Source organism: Glycine soja, chromosome 18, assembly GCF_004193775.1.
Source record: "Glycine soja cultivar W05 chromosome 18, ASM419377v2, whole genome shotgun sequence".
NCBI lineage: Eukaryota > Viridiplantae > Streptophyta > Magnoliopsida > Fabales > Fabaceae > Glycine > Glycine soja.
The window spans coordinates 50,851,689-50,870,557 of record NC_041019.1 but is presented as its reverse complement, the minus strand read 5'-3'; the positions used below and the strand labels follow the sequence as shown (position 1 = coordinate 50,870,557).

At 35.4% G+C, this 18,869-nt stretch overlaps 3 protein-coding genes across 4 annotated transcripts; all 3 read right to left on the bottom strand.

Moving 5' to 3' along the window:
* Positions 1 to 853: 853 nt before the first annotated feature.
* LOC114396428 (trihelix transcription factor ASIL2-like) lies at positions 854 to 2,688 on the bottom strand. The gene has a single exon (XM_028358406.1). The coding sequence runs from the start codon at positions 2,147 to 2,149 to the stop codon at positions 1,187 to 1,189; it is 963 nt and encodes a 320-aa protein (XP_028214207.1). The 5' UTR covers positions 2,150 to 2,688; the 3' UTR covers positions 854 to 1,186.
* A 1,454-nt stretch (positions 2,689 to 4,142) lies between these two features.
* LOC114394460 lies at positions 4,143 to 9,310 on the bottom strand. Its single transcript, XM_028356041.1, has 5 exons — positions 8,704 to 9,310; positions 7,858 to 7,956; positions 6,846 to 6,890; positions 5,829 to 5,966; positions 4,143 to 4,963 (listed from the first exon to the last, which is right to left on the bottom strand). The coding sequence occupies exons 1-5, from the start codon at positions 9,067 to 9,069 to the stop codon at positions 4,631 to 4,633; spliced, it is 981 nt and encodes a 326-aa protein (XP_028211842.1). The 5' UTR covers positions 9,070 to 9,310; the 3' UTR covers positions 4,143 to 4,630.
* Positions 9,311 to 11,554: 2,244 nt separating this feature from the next.
* LOC114394621 (nucleolin-like) lies at positions 11,555 to 17,836 on the bottom strand. 2 transcript variants are annotated; one of them, XM_028356259.1, is made up of 12 exons: positions 17,323 to 17,836; positions 16,065 to 16,636; positions 15,890 to 15,979; positions 15,528 to 15,767; positions 14,895 to 15,116; positions 14,523 to 14,817; positions 14,099 to 14,439; positions 13,890 to 13,996; positions 13,695 to 13,798; positions 13,535 to 13,608; positions 13,347 to 13,443; positions 11,555 to 13,220 (listed from the first exon to the last, which is right to left on the bottom strand). In XM_028356259.1, the coding sequence occupies exons 1-11, from the start codon at positions 17,537 to 17,539 to the stop codon at positions 13,348 to 13,350; spliced, it is 2,358 nt and encodes a 785-aa protein (XP_028212060.1). In that variant the 5' UTR covers positions 17,540 to 17,836; the 3' UTR covers positions 11,555 to 13,220; position 13,347. The 2 variants fall into 2 exon arrangements, with proteins under 2 accessions (XP_028212060.1, XP_028212058.1); XM_028356257.1 differs by having other exon boundaries at positions 11,555 to 13,165.
* Between the last annotated feature and the right edge of the window lie 1,033 nt (positions 17,837 to 18,869).

Below are 18,869 nucleotides of genomic sequence, written 5' to 3'. Positions count from 1 at the left end.
TGAGTTGCATGAATCCTTCAAATCAAAAAATCAATTTTTTCTTTGCCTGATTACATGCTTCAAATTATAGGCCTAACAGTTAGACTCACATTATTTTTCACAGAATTATGTATCCAAAGTCCATTATCACAATAAAGTATAATATTAACCCATTTTGACAAAATAAAATATCACAATTAATTGGAACCCATAAGATTTTAGGAAAAAAATTCTAACAATGTAATGGAACAAAAAATAAGTCAACGAAACAAAATTGGAGATTGATAGTTTAATGAAAGTTCGGGCAGCATGATTGGAAAAATTTATGGTGGGAGTGTATGTCCTTGGTATGGTGTTTTGTGTTGGCTAGCTGATGCCAGTTGCATGCATGCTTGCTTTTGGTTGTTGGTTTTTGTATACGCATTGGATTATGCAAAAATGGTTCTACGATTACTCAAAGGAAGAGGGACAGCCAGAGTAAGTATCCGGTGATGGTGAGTGTTGAAATTAAAGGGTTTAAAAAATAAAAACATAATGCAATAAATCACATTTCTGATGTTTGTTTTAATATTGTGTATATATATTAATAACAAAGAAGTTGCGTTTTCATTGCATTACAAGGTTAAAAAAAAAAAAAAAATCAGCAACAGGCATTGATATTATAAAGAAATTTACACACTCGTCCATCCATTCATACATCCAATTATCAACTAATATGGTGGACTTAACGTGGATGAAAAAAAACTTGGCTCAAGAAAGAGATCTCATTAAAAGTTTAAAATAGATATTAATCATCAACAAAATTTCCAAATTTTTTGCGCAAATACATGGCTAAAAAAAAAGATTGGCAAATGCCAATTATAAGACGAGACAATTCATCGGAATAATAAAAAACTACTACAAAAGTTAGATGTAATCAAACAAAACTAGGGAGTTCCAAATCTGTAAGTAAGAAATTATTGAGACAGAAAATTACAATTAACCGATATCAAATGCTAAACCCACATTCACCCATCCTAAAACCCAATATCAAGTTTCCAGCATTCAACACATCCAAACATCACCAGCTAACAATTAAAAGAAAAAAAAAAAAAGTAACAGAAGACTATTGCAAAATATGAGAACCTACCTAATCAAGAAACCGAACCACTAAACACAATTAATCAATCACCCTCACCGTCCGATTTCAAATTCGATTTCGATTATTCTACGGTTGCGATGAAGGTGAGGGCGTGGACTTGCCCTTGCTCCTCTTCTGCGAAACGGCCATAGCAAAAGCCTCAACAATCCTCTGCTGCGAGTCCAGGATCATCTCGGTGCGCTTCATCTCCATCTCCATCCGCATGCTCTCGATCTCCCTCGCCATCTCCATCTTCATCTGCTCCATCCTCACGAACCCGTCGCGAAGGACCTTAATCGCCTCCACCATCTCCGCCACCGCGTCCCTCTCACGCTCCCTCTTCACGCCTCCGCCACGTGGCACTATCCCGGGAGGAAGATGGCTGTTGAAAATCTTATTAGACGACGCCGTATGTTGTTGTTGTGGCACGCCGGCCGGGATCCGAATCCGAAACCCGGATCCGGAGCCCGAGCCACCCGAATTGAATCCGTTGTTGTTCTTGTAGAGCTTGTTGAGGCTTCTCGTGTTGGTGTTGGATCCGGGGGCGGTTTTGAATTCCTCGTACAGATAGTCGTCGTCGTCGTCATCGTGGAAATTGAGGTTGTTGTTGATGTCGGAGTGGGGTTTGTGGTTGGGGCCTTTTTCCATGGAGTCCATGGATTTGAAGTGGACCCACGAGGAAGGGGAATTGGTGTTAGCGTTGTTGAGGCGGGGGAAGGGGAGGTTGCGGAGGCGTTGGATTTCGGTGCGGTAGCGTTTGCGGAGCTTCTCCATCTTGTGGCGGCACTGCACGGCGGTTTTCGCCGTGGGGGAGGCGTTGGGGCACTGCGCGGTGACGGCGTCGGCCACCTCTTGCCAGTGGGTAGCCTTCAGGTTGGTGCGGCCGAGGGAGTACCATTTGTCGCGGTAGGCGTCGATGAGGGCGGCGGTTTCCTCCGGGGTCCAGCAGGGCGGAGGAAGGCGGCGGGAGGAGGTGGCGGGAGGCGCCGGGAGAGGGAGGGGGACGGCAGAGGGTGGGTTGGAGTCGGTGGGGGAAGAAGGGGAGGCCATGGTTGGTGGTGGAGAGAGAAAAAGATTGGGTTTTTAGTTTTTAGGTAAGGGTGTGGTGGGGGTGAGAGAATAGGGTGAAGGATAAGGAGGAGGGGAGGGGCGCAGGATAAGGGGGTGTTGGGTGAGGGTGAGAGTGAAATGGTGAGGGTAAGGGTAAGGGCATGGTTGTTGTTAAAGTGGGGAGGGATGTGCGGCAGAATGAGTGACGTGGGTGGATGAGGAGGGGAGCACCGCTTGGGAGAGGGGCTAACGTGCGCCGCGGGGGAGAGAGGTCCACCTCTGACTTTGGCCATGACCAATTCCAATTCCCTTTCCCTTGCCCTTATCATCAAAATTAGCTGTTTTGTGGGGTGGGTGTTATTAAAGTTATCCACCGCCAAGGGTGGGTGGGTGAGTGAGTGAGTGAGTAGTAGGTTTTGGATTGGGATTAGTGTTTGCCAACATTTTTAATGGGGAGGGTTTGGTTTTTGGGGGATGTGGTGGCAAGTGGGTTTGGTTTGACAAAAGGTGGTGGTGTGGTGTGGTGTGGTGCTATTATTAGTGGTAGTGGGGAAAAGAATGAATTTGTATTTATTGGAGAGAGCCAATAAAACAAGGACGAGTGGAGGGGGCGTGGAATATATCTTCTTAAAGTTTGGGAAAATTGTGGGGTTTATGTGAATTTTGGTTCACGCCATCACGTGGTGCGAGTGCGAGTGCCATGCGTTCTTTGTTAATGACCTATGGATGGGGCTTTGAGCACCAACTAAAACACTCATCACCATCACTTCAAGTTGTGACTCTTGTACCATCGCATATATAACTTATGAAATTAAATACTTTTGGAATTTTTATTTTGTAAAATATGCTTCATACTTTAAATAAGTCAAATCCTCAATCAATGTATAATGAAACTAACCACAGGTATTTTTAGAGAGACTTGCATCTTATTGTTTTAAAGTAAATTTCAAACCTAGATGAGTTAAACCTAAAATCTTGTTAAAGTTAAACTATCAAGTGCAGTATTACTCTCACAATAAGCATAGCGCATGGGTTAAAGTTAGTCTGTCTATGAACCTACCCAACAGCCAAGGTGGAATAGGTCCTATCCATCATGCTACTTAATTTTTTTTTTTCAACGTTATCTGTAACTTTCAGGCCAGTTAGAAGTTAGACATATTTCTATATTTTTCATAAATATAAACATTTTAATAAACTAGTTCTTATCTAATTTACTTATAAACATTGAAATTCAAAAGGATTAAAGGTTATTGATCGTAGAATGAATGAGTAATGAATAATTCTTATCGTTATATCTTACCCAGTTGATATCGTTTTTATTTTATTTTATGGAAGAAACCCAATCAACATCGTAACATTTAAGTTTTTAACTGAACAAGAGAAAAAGGTTAATAATAAAAAAAAAAGGAAATACAAAGAGAATGTTTATAAAATTGAACAACGAAAGAACCAAATTTGAAAATATGTTGCTAATGATATTCTATTTGAAATTTAAATAATTACCGAAACTTAATAATGGAGTGCATTATATTTCATTTTAGATGAACATATTTCTTTTTTTTATGTGATACCAAACTCTTAACTAATTCGAGTAAAATCATATAAACTTATCTCAAGGGACAATTCTTCCCATAATTTTTCTTAACTCCCAACCGAAGCAAAGAAAAAAAAAAATCAAGACTATGTTTTTAAAGAAGTTCAAATTTCCTATCAATTAAACCAATAAATGTTAAGTTAGTTAGATTGATTTTCTAGGTTCCCAACCAGTTACAAACACATGAATAATTGCAAACTTTTGGACTAAGATTAGAAGCTGTCAGGTTTGATAAATGTTCCAATATTTAAGCCCATATTTTATTACGTAACTTGCTACGATACAGCGTTGAAAATTGAAGTCCCATCCAGAAACATAGAAGGCGTAAAGCTTCTCCAAGAAATTTTTCATGACGTGAATATAAAGACTAAAAGTCTAAATAAAAGTGCACGCCACAACTTCCATACAATCAGTTAGTCAATTCTATTCTATATCTCCAACTTGTCTACATCATAATAGGTGAATCAAGAAATGTCCACTAATTTTGTAGCACATAATGCTTGCAAATTGCAAATGAGTGTTGTATCTTGGGGCCTAATATAATATCCTCTATGCCTTCTGTTTTCAAGGAAAATGAAAATGGTGCTTCCCTTTCTTTTACACTAATTTAAGTTCTGTACAAGGAAAAAATGAAATAACAGAATCATGAAATATCCACAAAGTCTCATGCCTATCAAACTTGTAGTATACTCAACTCTATTTGATTTGCAATCAGCTATAATTTGGTGCCTGAATAATAACTTAACATCCTTTAGACCCCTTCAAGCATGTAGAAAAGTAACTTTGAGCCCAAGATCCATTCCTGTATTGCCTTGATAGACTGAAAGTCATTATCACTTAATAAAGGATGAAAAAATTGAGAGAACAAACCAATGAAACTGAGGATTTTAAGACTTTTTGTTCATTCTCCGAAACCGTAATGAAATTGGGTTCTCCAAGACAGAAACTTTAATATTATTCCAAATTTCTGATTTAGTTGGAAGCTGAGCAATTTTCTCTAAAATTTCCATATCTTCAGATAGAACAGAACCAAACACAGTGTATGCATTTCTCCATTCCCCGTGATTGGCGAGGCTGATGAAGAATTCTGGACCAGAACCAACCCATGCAACAGATCCTCTTCTTATGGTAGGACAGTGCTCTTTAGGAATATCCTTGAACATAGACCCATAGGATTCCAATGTTCCTTGAATAAGTGCGAAAGGAGGACCATATGGAGCCTACATCAACATTCAAAACCATGCCACACGAGGGTCAATATATCAATCAATCGTCTGGAGGTAAGTTATACAGAATGAAATTTAAGAACAATGCAGCTAGCACAGGACAAGTTTCCACCATCCAGGAACAGACTTCAACTAATTTGAACAAGATAGGATAAAAATTAAGCAGATGCACGTATAGGATAAAACCAGTACCAAGCATAAGTGGATCCACTAGTTGATTTTCTCTTTTTCCTCCTTTTTTTCATTATAATGATCGACACAGGAACGACAAAAAAGTTGAGAGTTAAAACCATTAAATGCAGTAAAACAAAGAGTAACCAAGTAAAATATAATTACCGAGAAATATTGGTATAGGGTAGCATGAAAAACGAAATAAAACCATTTAAATTGAAAATACTCAAAATAGGATAACAGGAATTCAGCATGGGGAGCACAAGTTTGAATTCTTTTAATAAAAAAACTTCATTTTTCTTTTTCTTATGGCAATTGGTGGTAAACATTAAATTAAAACTATGTTGATATTTAAACTGAACAAACTCTAATAATCTCTCAAGATAAGTTCACACTAAAAGTCTCTTCTAGACTTTTTCATGTGATATAGACCCAGGTTTTTCACAATTTCCAGTCCAATCATAAAGAAAAAACATAGTAATAACATTGGCAGTCAGTATAAAAGTACAACAGCCAATCATGTGAGGAGCACTGAGTCTACAGAGAGAAACTACTAGTCAAAATTAATTCATTCACAAAGAAATTGATTTTAAAAAAATCACAAAAATAAAATAAAAGAAACAAATCTACGCAGAAGCAGCAATACATATGCACAATTTTGTATAGTTATTCACATAATGAACCTTACCTTTTTAATGTGGTTTCCTTCTGAATCCCAAAAGCTTCCTCGGCTTTCAGCACGATGAAGCTGGCAACCAACACAATGTGGCAATGCCAACAGCTCCAGAATGTAGGAAACAGAATGTGGAGCACATTCAGGCAAAAGCTGTAGAAATGAAAGTTTAGAACACATTTTTTCAGTTTTCTCCTCTCAATCTATGTCTATTGAACATTAGAGGTCATGATACAGTATTGCAAGTTACATTAACAGTATGATTAATGCTTAGAGAAGACAGGATCCTTATCAAACAAGGGCTTCAAATGTAAACAACTCCCCTCCCCCTCCTTTACAGCCACTCTGTAAAACTAAAGGGAAGTATGAAGCAAGATAATGTTATGTGCAATATCTTTATCTTCAAGCTATAACTACTGATCGGCACAGTTTATACCAAAACGTCCCTCAGTCACTTGTCATACATGCCTTGATAATTGCATTTTTAATATCGAACTAGTCCCAAACCCTAGTTGACCAATTGGACATTGCATTAGAAGAAGAAAAAAAATCAAATAGGCGCAATTTAAACAAAGTGTGAAAAATCTTTGTTCTCTTTATCTCCAGGCAAATAACTAGCCTATCAATAAACGTCTGCTATGTATACTCAAATTTCCCATAGTCCATCTGTAAAATGACTAAACAATATCACATTGAAAACAATACTGGTCAACAAAGCATGTTGATTATCTAAAGCTCGGCAAAATATTTTGTTATCAAGGCATGTATGGCATCCATTGGTCCCTCTCCTTTACACACACATATAAATAGAAGCAAATTAGCAATCTACTAGCAGTTATATGTTTTTTGAACGAGTTTTTTAAACACATTGGTCATGCATCATTTGCTAGATTAAACATTAAGGAATACACAATAGAAATAAAATAAAATGAAAAATATGTCCGGCATACTGGATACAAAATACACAAGGTAAAAAATGTGCAATGAATGTAAATGATATATAATATAGTGGCCATGTAGACAAATACTTACTTTTATTCGAAGAATTCCATGGTCAGTTTCCATACCAACAATTCCCTAAAAATACAAGTGTATAAGGAAAAGTTAAAGATATAGCTCAAAGATATAGCTCAAAGATATACAGAGGCTAAAATATAAGCAACAATCGCATAGCTTAACCATGAGCAAAAAACAAAGGTATATTGAGAATATATAGAGCAAATTATAATGAACATAAGGCATTGCTTAATGCTTACACATAAATACATTTATAGACAGAAAGATGGGATACATATATAGACTTTAACTTTAGGATCATGAAAACAAAAAATTTATCAACGCATTAAAATGAGGTGATTCTAACATAAAGCTGTATTATCTAAATATGTATTGAGAGTAATGTGACTTGGTATCAGAAGATCCTCCAAAAGTAATTTAGAAGATTAAAAAATATGAATGTCTAAACATTGACAGATTAACTGGCAGGGAACACAAAACTTTGGCCTTCCTATTTGTTCAGCAAAACTTTCTTCCTTTCATAACAATCCAAAGAGGAAAACATTTTGCAGTACAATTTACCTTGTTTCTCATCTAATAATAGAAGTTTTTATATAGTACACTTCATAACACAACTTTTACAATTTGGTGCATTTGGTTGGAGCATAACTCTAGTATTCTTGAGAAGGTTTCAATGACACTGTACTTGTTTTAGGATACAATTAGGTGTTCGGTTTCTATCATGAGTATAACACATGGCATATTTAATAATGGGATTTCCCTAGTAGATATTTTGAGAGACTGGACAGCTTTGTAGCATTGATGTTCTCTTTTTTGTTTGTAGTTTTTTGTTTATACTTTTGCAGGGGAGGATTCCTCATCCTCCCTTTTCTTCTTTCTAGTTTTTCCCTTTGTTGCAATGAATTTCTTTCTAATTAGAAAGAAAATGCTTTTAGAACCCAAATAAAATAATTGATAGAGATACATATCTCATATTGGTATATGTAGTATATGTCAACAAACTAACTACAATAAATAATATTCCTACCTCTCCCTTATCAAAGACAAACCCAGAAGTCCACATTACTAGATCTCCCGAGTCTCGTCGATCAGGATTTAAAGCATCCTTTTGTTTTTTTAACCAACACTGAAACAAAAGCAGGAAATAATATTAGGATCAAGTACATCTAAAATTCTATGCATAAAAAACAGGAATATTCCATCCTTATACAATTGTACATTTGAAGCAATAATGAACTACTCCAGCTAAAAGAGTGTATCTTTACAATGAGATTATTATTATGCCCAACCAAATTTCCAAATCAAGACATAAATCATAACCCATTCATGAGTACCATTCAGTTAAACCACAAAGGCATTAAGCCAACTAGATTCATATTTATCCAAATAGATCTTTATGACAATCTGTAAGAGTTCACCATGTATCGAGTATTCAATAAACAGAACATAAAGGTATGATAAAAACCAATTGCATAGGCAAAAATTGAAAGCATCATAAGATTCTGAGAATAAGAAAGGTTGGTTTTAGGCTCATAGACTAAAAAGAAAATCGGACCTCCAAGATGGAGCGCCCAATTCAGAACAATTGAGGTCTCCCCAACAAATAGCACATGAATCTTAAGCTAGATCTCACAGCGGGGATTATTCGGTATGTTACATGAACCACACGATGCAATTCAACACGGTTAAAAACCAAAACTTCAGGAATGGCAATAAAAATTGCATAATAGTGATAAATAAACATTACATGTGCGGAGATATGCATTTGCATGAGCCAATCAAATGGATCAACAATACTAAATGTCCTAAATCACATGACACACATGATAAAATTAAATCTTGTAGTGGCAAAATAAAAGAAATCTAACAATACCTCGCCAAATCTAGGTCCACAAGCCTCTCTATCTCCACAATACACCCATGAATTACACATACAAGGCCCTCCCTCGCCGCTACACATTCTCTTACAAGCCATGCAACATTCCTCCGAGGAATTCAACCTAAATTCAGAACCCCATTTCACAGCATCACCCCAAAGCTCCAAATTTTCAATCCCTCTGCAACAATTCTCCTCTTCTGCAACCCCCACATCATCATCCACTGAAGGCAGAGACTCGGTGCTGGGCCGGAAGACCACAGTAAGGAAAAGGTACACCGCGGAGCAGGAGATTGCACCTATCAAGAAGAGGACGAGAATCGCGAATCTACCGAAATCTGAGTCGTTTTGGCGACGACCCATTTTTCAGATTGCGGAGAAAATCAAATGGGGTGCTTTTGTTTTTCGTTTTTCGTTCTTCTTTTCTACGTTTGTGGAACGAAGAACAGAGAAACATGGGACGACAGCGACAACAACCTTCGCGGCTTTTTCATTATGAAGTTGCAACAAAACACAAAGGGGATGCTTCCACCGCAAAAAAAAAAAAAACGACACGTTATTTTCCAATCTATTCTATCTTTATCTCTTTCCTTTTTCCTTTGTGTTTTATACACTCAGCTTTGTCTTGTGACTCTTATCACTGTTTTCACCTCACAATCACATTGGGTGCGTCCACAGCGCATGCATAATTTACTATGTGTTTGACAACGACAATTTGGACTGAGGGAATGCTGACGCATTCATGCGGTAATCAAAATTTTTTAATCATACATATAATAGTATTTAATGTTGCAAGTATTTTTTTTTTCTGGATTTTAATTTTGATAATAATTATTCTTAGAATATTAATTAAGAAATTAAAAAGAAAAAATATTTAGTGTGAAAATTATAAAAGAGTGTAAAAAAAAATTGTGAATAACGAAACTTTATGCATTCTGATAAAAAATATTTTTTCTTTTAATTCCTTAATGCTCCAAGAAGATTAATTAACATTTATTTATTTTTAAGTCTATTTAATGATTTTTTAATTAATATTTTTAAATCAGGATTGCTACCATTTTGTATGAATCTCCCTTGCACGAATTGCAATCACAAACAATAAGTATCTATTTTTAAAACGTGAAATTTATATGACAGAACAGAAGGTAAAGTAAATTTGAAAAAGTAATCAATTAGTCACCTTTTTGCTCTTTTACGAAATCATATTCACACTAATTAGCATCTAAATGTTTAAAATGCTTGTTAATATGATATAAATTGTCTCTAAAATATTAATTAATAAATGGTTAGTCATTGACGTTGTTAAATCTCATTATTTAACATATGTAATAATATTAGGAATTTGGTAACTGGAAACTCTAATTTCAAAACTCGAACGCAGTAATTTCAAGTTATCCGTAATTCTTAATTTCAAGTTATTTTATATTTCAGATTTAATTATAATTGGAAACTCTAATTTCAAAACTTGAACGCAGCTCTTTTTTAGTGTTGTTCTAATTTGAATTTGAATTTTACCTTGATAACTTGTGTTGACATTTATAATTAATTCATATCATCCAAAATTACATTGAAATACCAGCTTTTTAAGTGAATTTTCACATATATAAGTCTGACATTGAAAATTTTTCTTTTAGATCATTGTCTAGAATAAAAAATTATTTATACTAACATTTTAACATTTAAAATAAATAAATAAAATCAAGCAGAAATTTTACAAGTGCTTACCCAAACAATGTTTGGATCCATTTTAGATAGCACAGTTGAAGCTCAAATCACATCAAATTGCAAAAAACAATCAAGAAAGGTATTTTAGTTTCTTCTACTTTAATACATGTCAGACTTCATGACCGCAACACCAAACACGCAGTTAGTTGAGTCAATTTTCGTTCAACTCAATAACCAAGACAAGACTATTTTAGTTTTAATTTTAGACCATAGTGACTTATGCCATAACATTGTTCTTATAAATTGAGGTGTTTAAAACTTGCGTTAATTTTATCATTATACCAAAATATTTCCTTATGATTGCCACAAGGAAATATTTTTCTAGATACCAATGCGCTTGCACCATCCACTTAAAAAGAATAATCCTACTCAGCAAAATATTTCTTATAATTCATTTTTCTATATACCAATGTAGAGGTTAAATAAATACTTAAATGTGACTTTTCATACATTATGTTTCACTGTTTAACTTTTAACATTAAATTTTAAAAATTTCATTCTAATTTATTATATTTTCAAAACATATCATTTTGATCATATTTTTTCAACTTTTCCTTAACAATGTTAGTGCTTTATTAACTTTTAATTTTTTTAAATAAAAATCAAAATAATACATTTCAAAAACCTTAATATGCTTAAACAAAATAACTACAACACATAATAAGCCAAAACGAACATTATTAAGTCTTAAATAAATTAAAATAATGTGTACCATCATCCAACTAAGAATTGATATCTGAATGTGTAAATAAAAAATATGGTACTTTAGTTTTGTAGTTTCGGACAATCCAATAGTCAAGCTTTACTCTTATTTAGGATCAATTTTTACATCAAGCATTTCAGCATAATATCCATTTGAATGGTACATGGTACAAGATTCAGTATATTAAATGGACTAGTCTTAAATTTTGCACAATTCGACAAATTGGGTCGAACATCAACTACAAAATGCCAACTTGACAAAGGCAATCATGCGGGGTATCTTATCAAAAGCAAAACAAGATTATGTCATCAAAGCACGTTGTTCCAAATTAAGTGTTGTAAAAGCATGTTCAGGGAACCCCTAGTTACAGAACCCATTCAGAAACAAAAGCAGCTCGAGAGTGTATCAGCGTACAACCACAATACAAAATTCGAAACTTAGCATCATATGGTGCTTTTGCCAGAACTACAATGTCATGAATGGAACAATTTACAAAAATTGTAAAACTAAATCATGATGTCAAATTCAATGCCACTAGAAAAATTTAGAGCTATGCAGAAACCAATTTAACCAAACATGATAAGGGGCAGCACCCTCCAGTGCACAAAAGGAACACACTGGAAACTAAACTTCAACAAGTCCGTAAAGATCCCTCATACAGTGAAAGGGTAAGAAAATGAAAGCCTTTCACCAAAAGCTAAGAACAATGCAAACCCTGATTGACACCAATTATTCACAAGCTACACAAGGATCTTAAAAGAACATAAAGCATGTAGAGAATTCAGATATGCATGAACTATAACACAACATTATCAAAGTAACAACCCTCTAGTACTGATCAGAACCACTTTTGAAAAGCAGATAACATGTTAGAAAAATCCTAAATAGTCATTATCTAATATTCTCATTTTGCCAACATCAGCTTCCAGCACTTTTGAAGACTCCGAGCATCAATACTTTATAAGCATTTGCAACTTAAGGCTGATAAAATGGTGAGTTGGAAACTAACTACCCAACTGGGGATTAAAAAAATGAGAAGACCTAGTTCATGAATGCATAGACATTCTAGTGATATTTTGGTTAGTTCATGTTTGCCATTGGGGCATGAGTTCTTCTAAACCAAGCAGGATATATAACCTGGTGCATAAAGTGCCAATTCCCATATATTCTCGATATTCTAAATCTGTAGGTAACAGATGATATTGAATCCATTCCAGCTACTTTATAATCTCGTAAAGTTGCGTTTTCCAATGATATAGCATCGTGCAAATGTCTTCCGATATACACAATTGGATTGCATAGTAATGAAGTGCGCAAAAATAATTGCATCACAAAGAAAAATTCCAAGGGGGGCAAGTAAACAATCTTAAGGAAAAATATGCAATGCTCCATATGCATCTTGTACTGCCCCTTAGTACAAAATACCATGTTAGACAAACTCCAGCAACACATAATCAGTGCATGATGCTTTCTAGGATATGTTACTATATCATAATCTTTCCTTTATTTATTGCCGAAGTAGTGATCATATTACTACTACCAATGGTAGCTCCACAAAGTGCTGGGTACTCTTGTTCGTGATCTTAGCACCGGCAAAAATATAATGAATCCAAAGAGTAACAATATACTTTTGTTAGGAAAAAAACCAACTTTATGACAGGAGAAAAAAATCCAATAATCCGTAATCAAAAAGTAATCTGTGGCCTTGGTTCTTTCCAAATGAACAGGATATGGAGTGATCTTTCAAATTACCCACCCACAAGGGAGCTTAATAATACGAAGTTTATTTATACATCACATGCTCAGCACTTCTCTTTCCATTTCTAATCAGCTTCAGTACTTACAGCACAAATTGAAGAACTCAAAATTCGTCCATCTGATAGAAGACTTGAATTGGCATAACCCTTGATCTTTGATAAATACCCAAACCAGGCAATTAATTAGCAATGTTCAGCTCCACATGGTAGGCATCATAATGAGCATAAGCTTCAAATTCCACATCCTACAGCAGCCTCTTTATTGTATTTAGATCTGTTCATAGATAAATTCACTAGTGACCAGGGGATCAATCTTCAGCCAGTCATCCCTTATGGAAAAATATGGAGATGTCGTTTGAGGGTAGAGAAATCTTCTAGAGAAAATGAGATTTACATATACTAGTGCCTCCGCATGTACTTCACAAAATGCAATGGCAAAGAGTTAGAAGACTTACCTCAATAATATGACCCAGATCCACCACCACCCATATAATTGCTGCTATCACCCACCCCTCTACCAGAATACATAGATGAATATGAACGGCCACCAACCTACATCATCAAGAACACAATAAAATGAGAACGTCACAGACAGATAGCCATAAATCAAACTACTTCCAATTAAGAAAGATGAGAAACTAACATCACTTCCACGGGATACATAATCGCCACCATAACTTGATGAGTACATACCACCATCACTACCACCAAAAGAACCTGACATGAAACACACTAAGATGTAAGCACTAAGCAAATAACATCTGATGTTTAACTTTAAGATAACATTCAGATTATGTGTCCACCTCCGCCATAACTCATGCCTTGTCGACTGCCATATGTACCATGTAAGTCTTGACTAGAAATAGAATTTCTGCTGCCACTATATCCAAGACTAGATCTTCCAAGTCTACAAACCAAAATGTGAGGAATAAGTTACTAAAGAACAACAGGATTGGAGCAAGGAGATTGCAAAAACCTTGTGTTTAGAAGAAACTAACCTGTCACCATAAGCATCTCCATACTGTGAAGCACTACCTCCATAGTCATAATTTAAACGAGATCTTGATTGGCGAGCACTGGTATCATACCGAGGAGGAACATCATCCTGATGAGAAATTCAAGTAAAAGGAATTTCATTTAGCAAAAAGAGAAATAAATGAAATTTAAAACAATACTATTAAAATACATGTTTAGAAATAATACTTACTATATCAGTATAAGGACGTTTTGAGCCAGATAGAGTGTCATAATCGCGTGGCCGTCCTTCACGGTAACTTAGATGGGGGGGAGGAGGAGGAGGAGGAGGAGCCCTCTCAAATCTTTGGCCATGGCCATCATCAACATAACCTCTCTTTGGTGCAGAACCACGAGATGTACTTCTATGCAGCTCAGGGTAGTTAGAGCCGCGGGCAGGATAATCCCTATGAGATGTGTGCCTCTGAGAGGCTAACCTAGAGCCATAATCTGCAGCAACTCTATTTCTCGGAGGTGGTAGATTCACACGTCGTCTATAATCTCTTTTCATGCCACTTTTTGGATATGCAGGAGCTAACAATTAAAAATAATATATCATATAATAATATTCATAAAGACAGACTAACAAGAGGAAGTCAGATATATATAACTCATACCAGCCAATCTCCTGTCATAGCTTCTAGCTGGAGGAGCCACTGGCCTGGATCTTTCTAGCATGGATGTGACAGGACGTCTACTTCTCACACTAATAGGTCTAACAGGCGGAACACGACTTCCAACTCCTCTCACCACACGGGCAGGAAGACTACGTGGTGCAGGTCGACTCCGTGAAGATCTTACCAATCTTCCAGAATTGCGGCCAGAACGAAAGTCCCCATGATTAACATGTTTTCCACGGCCTCTCTGAAGAGGTTTTGAAAGAGGCCGTGACAATCTAGCCCTAACTTTTGCCTGAAACAAGCAAGAGGCATTACAAAATGCCACATTTATCTGTTGCAAAGTACAATGAACTTAAATGCCAAACAGACCTTTTTGTCACCTTCACCTAACCCTGCACTAGTAATGCTATCAGCACATTCCACAGCAGCAGCATGTGTACTAAATGTAACAAATCCATAATTCTTCCTCCGAGCAGCTGGCATGTCCTTAGCAAGCTCAATTTTTTCAATCTCTCCATATTTCTTGAGAAGATCTCGGACATAAACTTCATCCCATGAAGGAGGCAGCGAATCAACAAATACAGTTTTAACCTGCAGATAGTTATACTTCATCAGGTACATAAAAAAACAAATGACAATTGATCAGCAAATATAAGGTATCTCAAGTTATTAACAGCTAAACACCTTATGATCATGACAGGGATAGAATGTATGCTTGTCCATGTATTAAAACTAATAAAGTTTATGCCTGCCCAATCTCTAGAGTAAAGTAAACTGGGTTAAATTTGTAGAAATTTATTAATCAAATACAAAAATAAACCTAGAGTATTAAGAAAACTGAAGTGATAACACCAAATACTGTCTACCAAAAAAAAACCCTGTTGGAAGCCAACATAGATGTTTACAAGTAGCCCAAATGCTTCAATAAGATTGAAGAATCATACTTTGCAGTTTTTATGTAATGACCTTGGAAAAGAAAGGAAATCAGATTCAGAAAAATACCTGTGCCATAATTTCATCACCCAGATCAATAAAGGAGTCAGCAAAGGAAACCTTCGCAGGCTTATCAACTCCAAATGCAACATCTCTCTTCTGCAGTCGCCTGTAGGCTTCCTTAGCATCTGAACGAGATGAAAACTCCAAAAATGCAAATCCTCGGTTCATCCCCTCATTAGTGCCATCTTCTATTAAAGTCAAATCCTCCACATTTTCTACTCCATAATGTTTCAGTTTCTCCTTTAACTGGCACCAGAAGTTGCATTAACAGTTAGAATCTCATGCCTTGAAGGTGGCAAAAAAAATAATACTAGTAAGCATAACTCAGGTGTTAGAGGTAGCAAGAAAAGACCAGGAGAAAAACTTACAGCTTCCTTTTTCCATGTCTTGCATATGTTACCTAAGTAGAGAGTATCACTGTCCTGACTTGGAGTAACACCACATTGTTTGCCATTAATCTGAAATTGTAGCAATGAAAACATATGATTGAATATACAGGCAACTTTAAACCTGCTTTAACTATATGATAAGATCAAAGATTACCACTGGATTTTTTAGCTCCACCACAGCTCTTCTCGCTTGCTCAACCGTTTCAAAGCGCAAGAATGCAAATCCCTTGTTCCTTTTAGTCTGGGGATTTATCATCAGCCGGACTTCAGTAACTACCCCAACTTTACCAAAAACCTTTTTCAGATCATGCTCAGTAGCATCCTTATCTAGGCCACCAACAAATACTTCAAATTCCTTCCGCTTTCGCCTCTCCTTTACAACTTCACGGTGTTCCTCTTCCTCCGCATCAGGCTTCTGTGCATGCTCATCATGCTCAAACTCTTCAACAGCATGCTCATCATCATCATCATCATCATCCTCAACTTCTTCATAAACATATTCAACTTCTTCATCACCTGTATCACCCTCTTCTTCACCTACAATCTCTTCAGGATCTTCCTCTACTTCATCTCCCTCCTCCTGACCTTCTTCTTGTTCAATTTCCTTCTCGTCATAGTCAACACCACCATACTCCTCTGCTTCGTACTCAGGGTAATTATCCTCAAAATCTAAGTGTTCATCTTTTTCATATTCATCTATAGACTCCTTAACCTCCTCTTCAGTGTCTGCCAAAAAATAAATATTTAAAATCATCCCAGTCAAAACACAACTTTCCTAACATCATAGTAATTATTAAAATAAGGAAGTCCATAATCCACAACCAATCCCCATTCTTGGTCCAAACCATTTCCAACATTGCATAACACACATCAGAAAAGGAATTAGAGCCAAAAAAATAAAAAACACCTCCATAGCATATCCATCCCATACAACAGGCTTCCATCTCAAGTTGCCAAGTACAGAAAACTTTCAATAATAGGTAGCACCATCTAATCATAATCTATCTTAAAAATGCTCGCTCAAATAGTTCCATAACTTTACCAAAATGGTTGGGGCGGAAAAGCTATATAAATTTCCAGATTTCCCTTGCTACATAAGCAAGCTATATGTTCACCAGTTATTTCCTAATCAAATTAAGATATACACAAGTGTAGAACTCAATGTTTTAGAAAACTGTCTGCGCGATGATTTTAAACCTTGGCAGGACCCAAATTCACATGATACCCCCATTTTAAATTCCAAGTATGAAAAAAAATGAACTTTTGGCAAACCCATCTCACATAACATCCACAAAATACAAAAAACGTTAAATCACAAATAACATTGCACACATATCACCCTCCTAAGATCCAAATAAAGAAAATCTAAAATCTAAAAAATATATAAATTAATAAAAAAAAAAGGGACTTACTTTCCACCTTAGCCGACTCATTTGGTACTTCCTCGTGTTCTTGCTCCACATCAACGAGCTTCTCTTCCACCACAGCATCAACAACCGGATTTTCTTGATTATTTTTCACAACCACTTCCGTAGTTTCAGGCTCAGGCTGGTTCTCAGGTGCAGCCTTTGAGGATCCCCTCGATGCCCTCTTTGCCGCAGCACCTCTCTTCACTATTCTCGGAGGCATTGTCGCGGATTTCTTGATCCAAATTGAATAAACGAGATTCCCAAATTAAAAATTACCCAATTGGAAATAAAACCCTAATTTGCAGAAGAAGGAAGGGAAGAAAGGTTCCGAAGGTGGTCGAAGGCGAAATAAAAATTGGAAGCGAACCCAATTGCCGAATGTGAATAAAGATAGAAATTTTGGTGAAGACAGAGACAAAAACACCAAGAGAGAGAGAATCAAATAGGGAGCAAAGGAGAACACAAAACCCTTGAAAAGGAACAAGCGGCGATGCTAGTTAGTAGTATTTGGAATAAGCCCTTGGTCTTGGGAGATTATTTGAATTTACGGAAATAATTTATGATTACTACATGAGGTTTTCAATTTTAATATACAGTAAAAAAATATTAATAAAATATACAGTAAAAGATAGTTATTATTTATATAACTAAAATTCATAATATGTAATTTTAATATATAAGTTATATTTATTTTTATAATACGTAATTTATATTGTGATATACGTTTATTTTAATCATAATGATTAAGAAATATACTTGTATATTTGAATTGAATTTAGAGATGAAGATAAAAATATATATAGATTAAAATAGACTGATAAAAAAAATATAGATTCAAAGAGATAAGAGATAAGAAAAATCCTTAAAAACACATACAATAAAAAAATTTGAAAAAAGATAAAATCTTATCATTAAAATAAAATCTACACGATATCATTTAGAGATGGTAAAATAGTTACCTAGCTCCATTTAGACTATGCTGTTTTAGCATTAAAGATGTGTATGTTGTAATTTTTTTCAAAGTCCAATTGATGAAATATAAAGGTACAAGGAGAAGCATTGACTCGGCGAATCAAGTTGGTTGATACATGTATCTAAATATACACTTAGGTAGGCCCCGATGTGAATTGTGAGCTATAATGAATTGAAAAAAAAATGACTAATTTCAACTTAGGTGTCTAAACTGAAGTTTTAGTTCAATAAAAACTTTATTTTTTGGAAATAAGCCTGATAAACTATGATTAGATCGGTTAATTAAAAAAATAGCAAATTACAACAATAATTTCTGAGATTTCATATGATTACACATAATTTCACTTTTTTTATTTTTTTACACTAACTGTCCTTTGAGTTTAAAAACATTATATTAACATCCTTTTTTTTTCTCAATAACATTAACATCCTATATCTTCGAAAGTATTAACACGTCCTCAAACTGGGGAGACAAAAGTAATGATTAAAATAATTGTGGGTGCTTGTGTAATTCCACTAAATTTCAGGAAGTATTACTGTAACTTGCTCATTTGAACTAGAAATTTAAAATACAGGTC

Excerpts from the sequence above, each read along its gene's own strand:
- LOC114396428 (XM_028358406.1), bottom strand. The coding sequence starts at position 2,149 with ATGGCCTCCCCTTCTTCCCCCACCGACTCCAACCCACCCTCTGCCGTC.
- LOC114394460 (XM_028356041.1), bottom strand. The coding sequence starts at position 9,069 with ATGGGTCGTCGCCAAAACGACTCAGATTTCGGTAGATTCGCGATTCTC. Across the intron at positions 6,891-7,857 it reads TTGTCTTTGATAAGGGAGAG|GGAATTGTTGGTATGGAAAC; the intron begins GTAGGAATATTA and ends TTGTATTTTTAG. Across the intron at positions 5,967-6,845 it reads ATGGAATTCTTCGAATAAAA|CTTTTGCCTGAATGTGCTCC; the intron begins GTAAGTATTTGT and ends TCATTTCTACAG.
- LOC114394621 (XM_028356259.1), bottom strand. The coding sequence starts at position 17,539 with ATGCCTCCGAGAATAGTGAAGAGAGGTGCTGCGGCAAAGAGGGCATCG. Across the intron at positions 15,117-15,527 it reads GTGATGAAATTATGGCACAG|GTTAAAACTGTATTTGTTGA; the intron begins GTATTTTTCTGA and ends AACTATCTGCAG. Across the intron at positions 13,444-13,534 it reads ATGTATCCCGTGGAAGTGAT|GTTGGTGGCCGTTCATATTC; the intron begins GTTAGTTTCTCA and ends TTGATGATGTAG.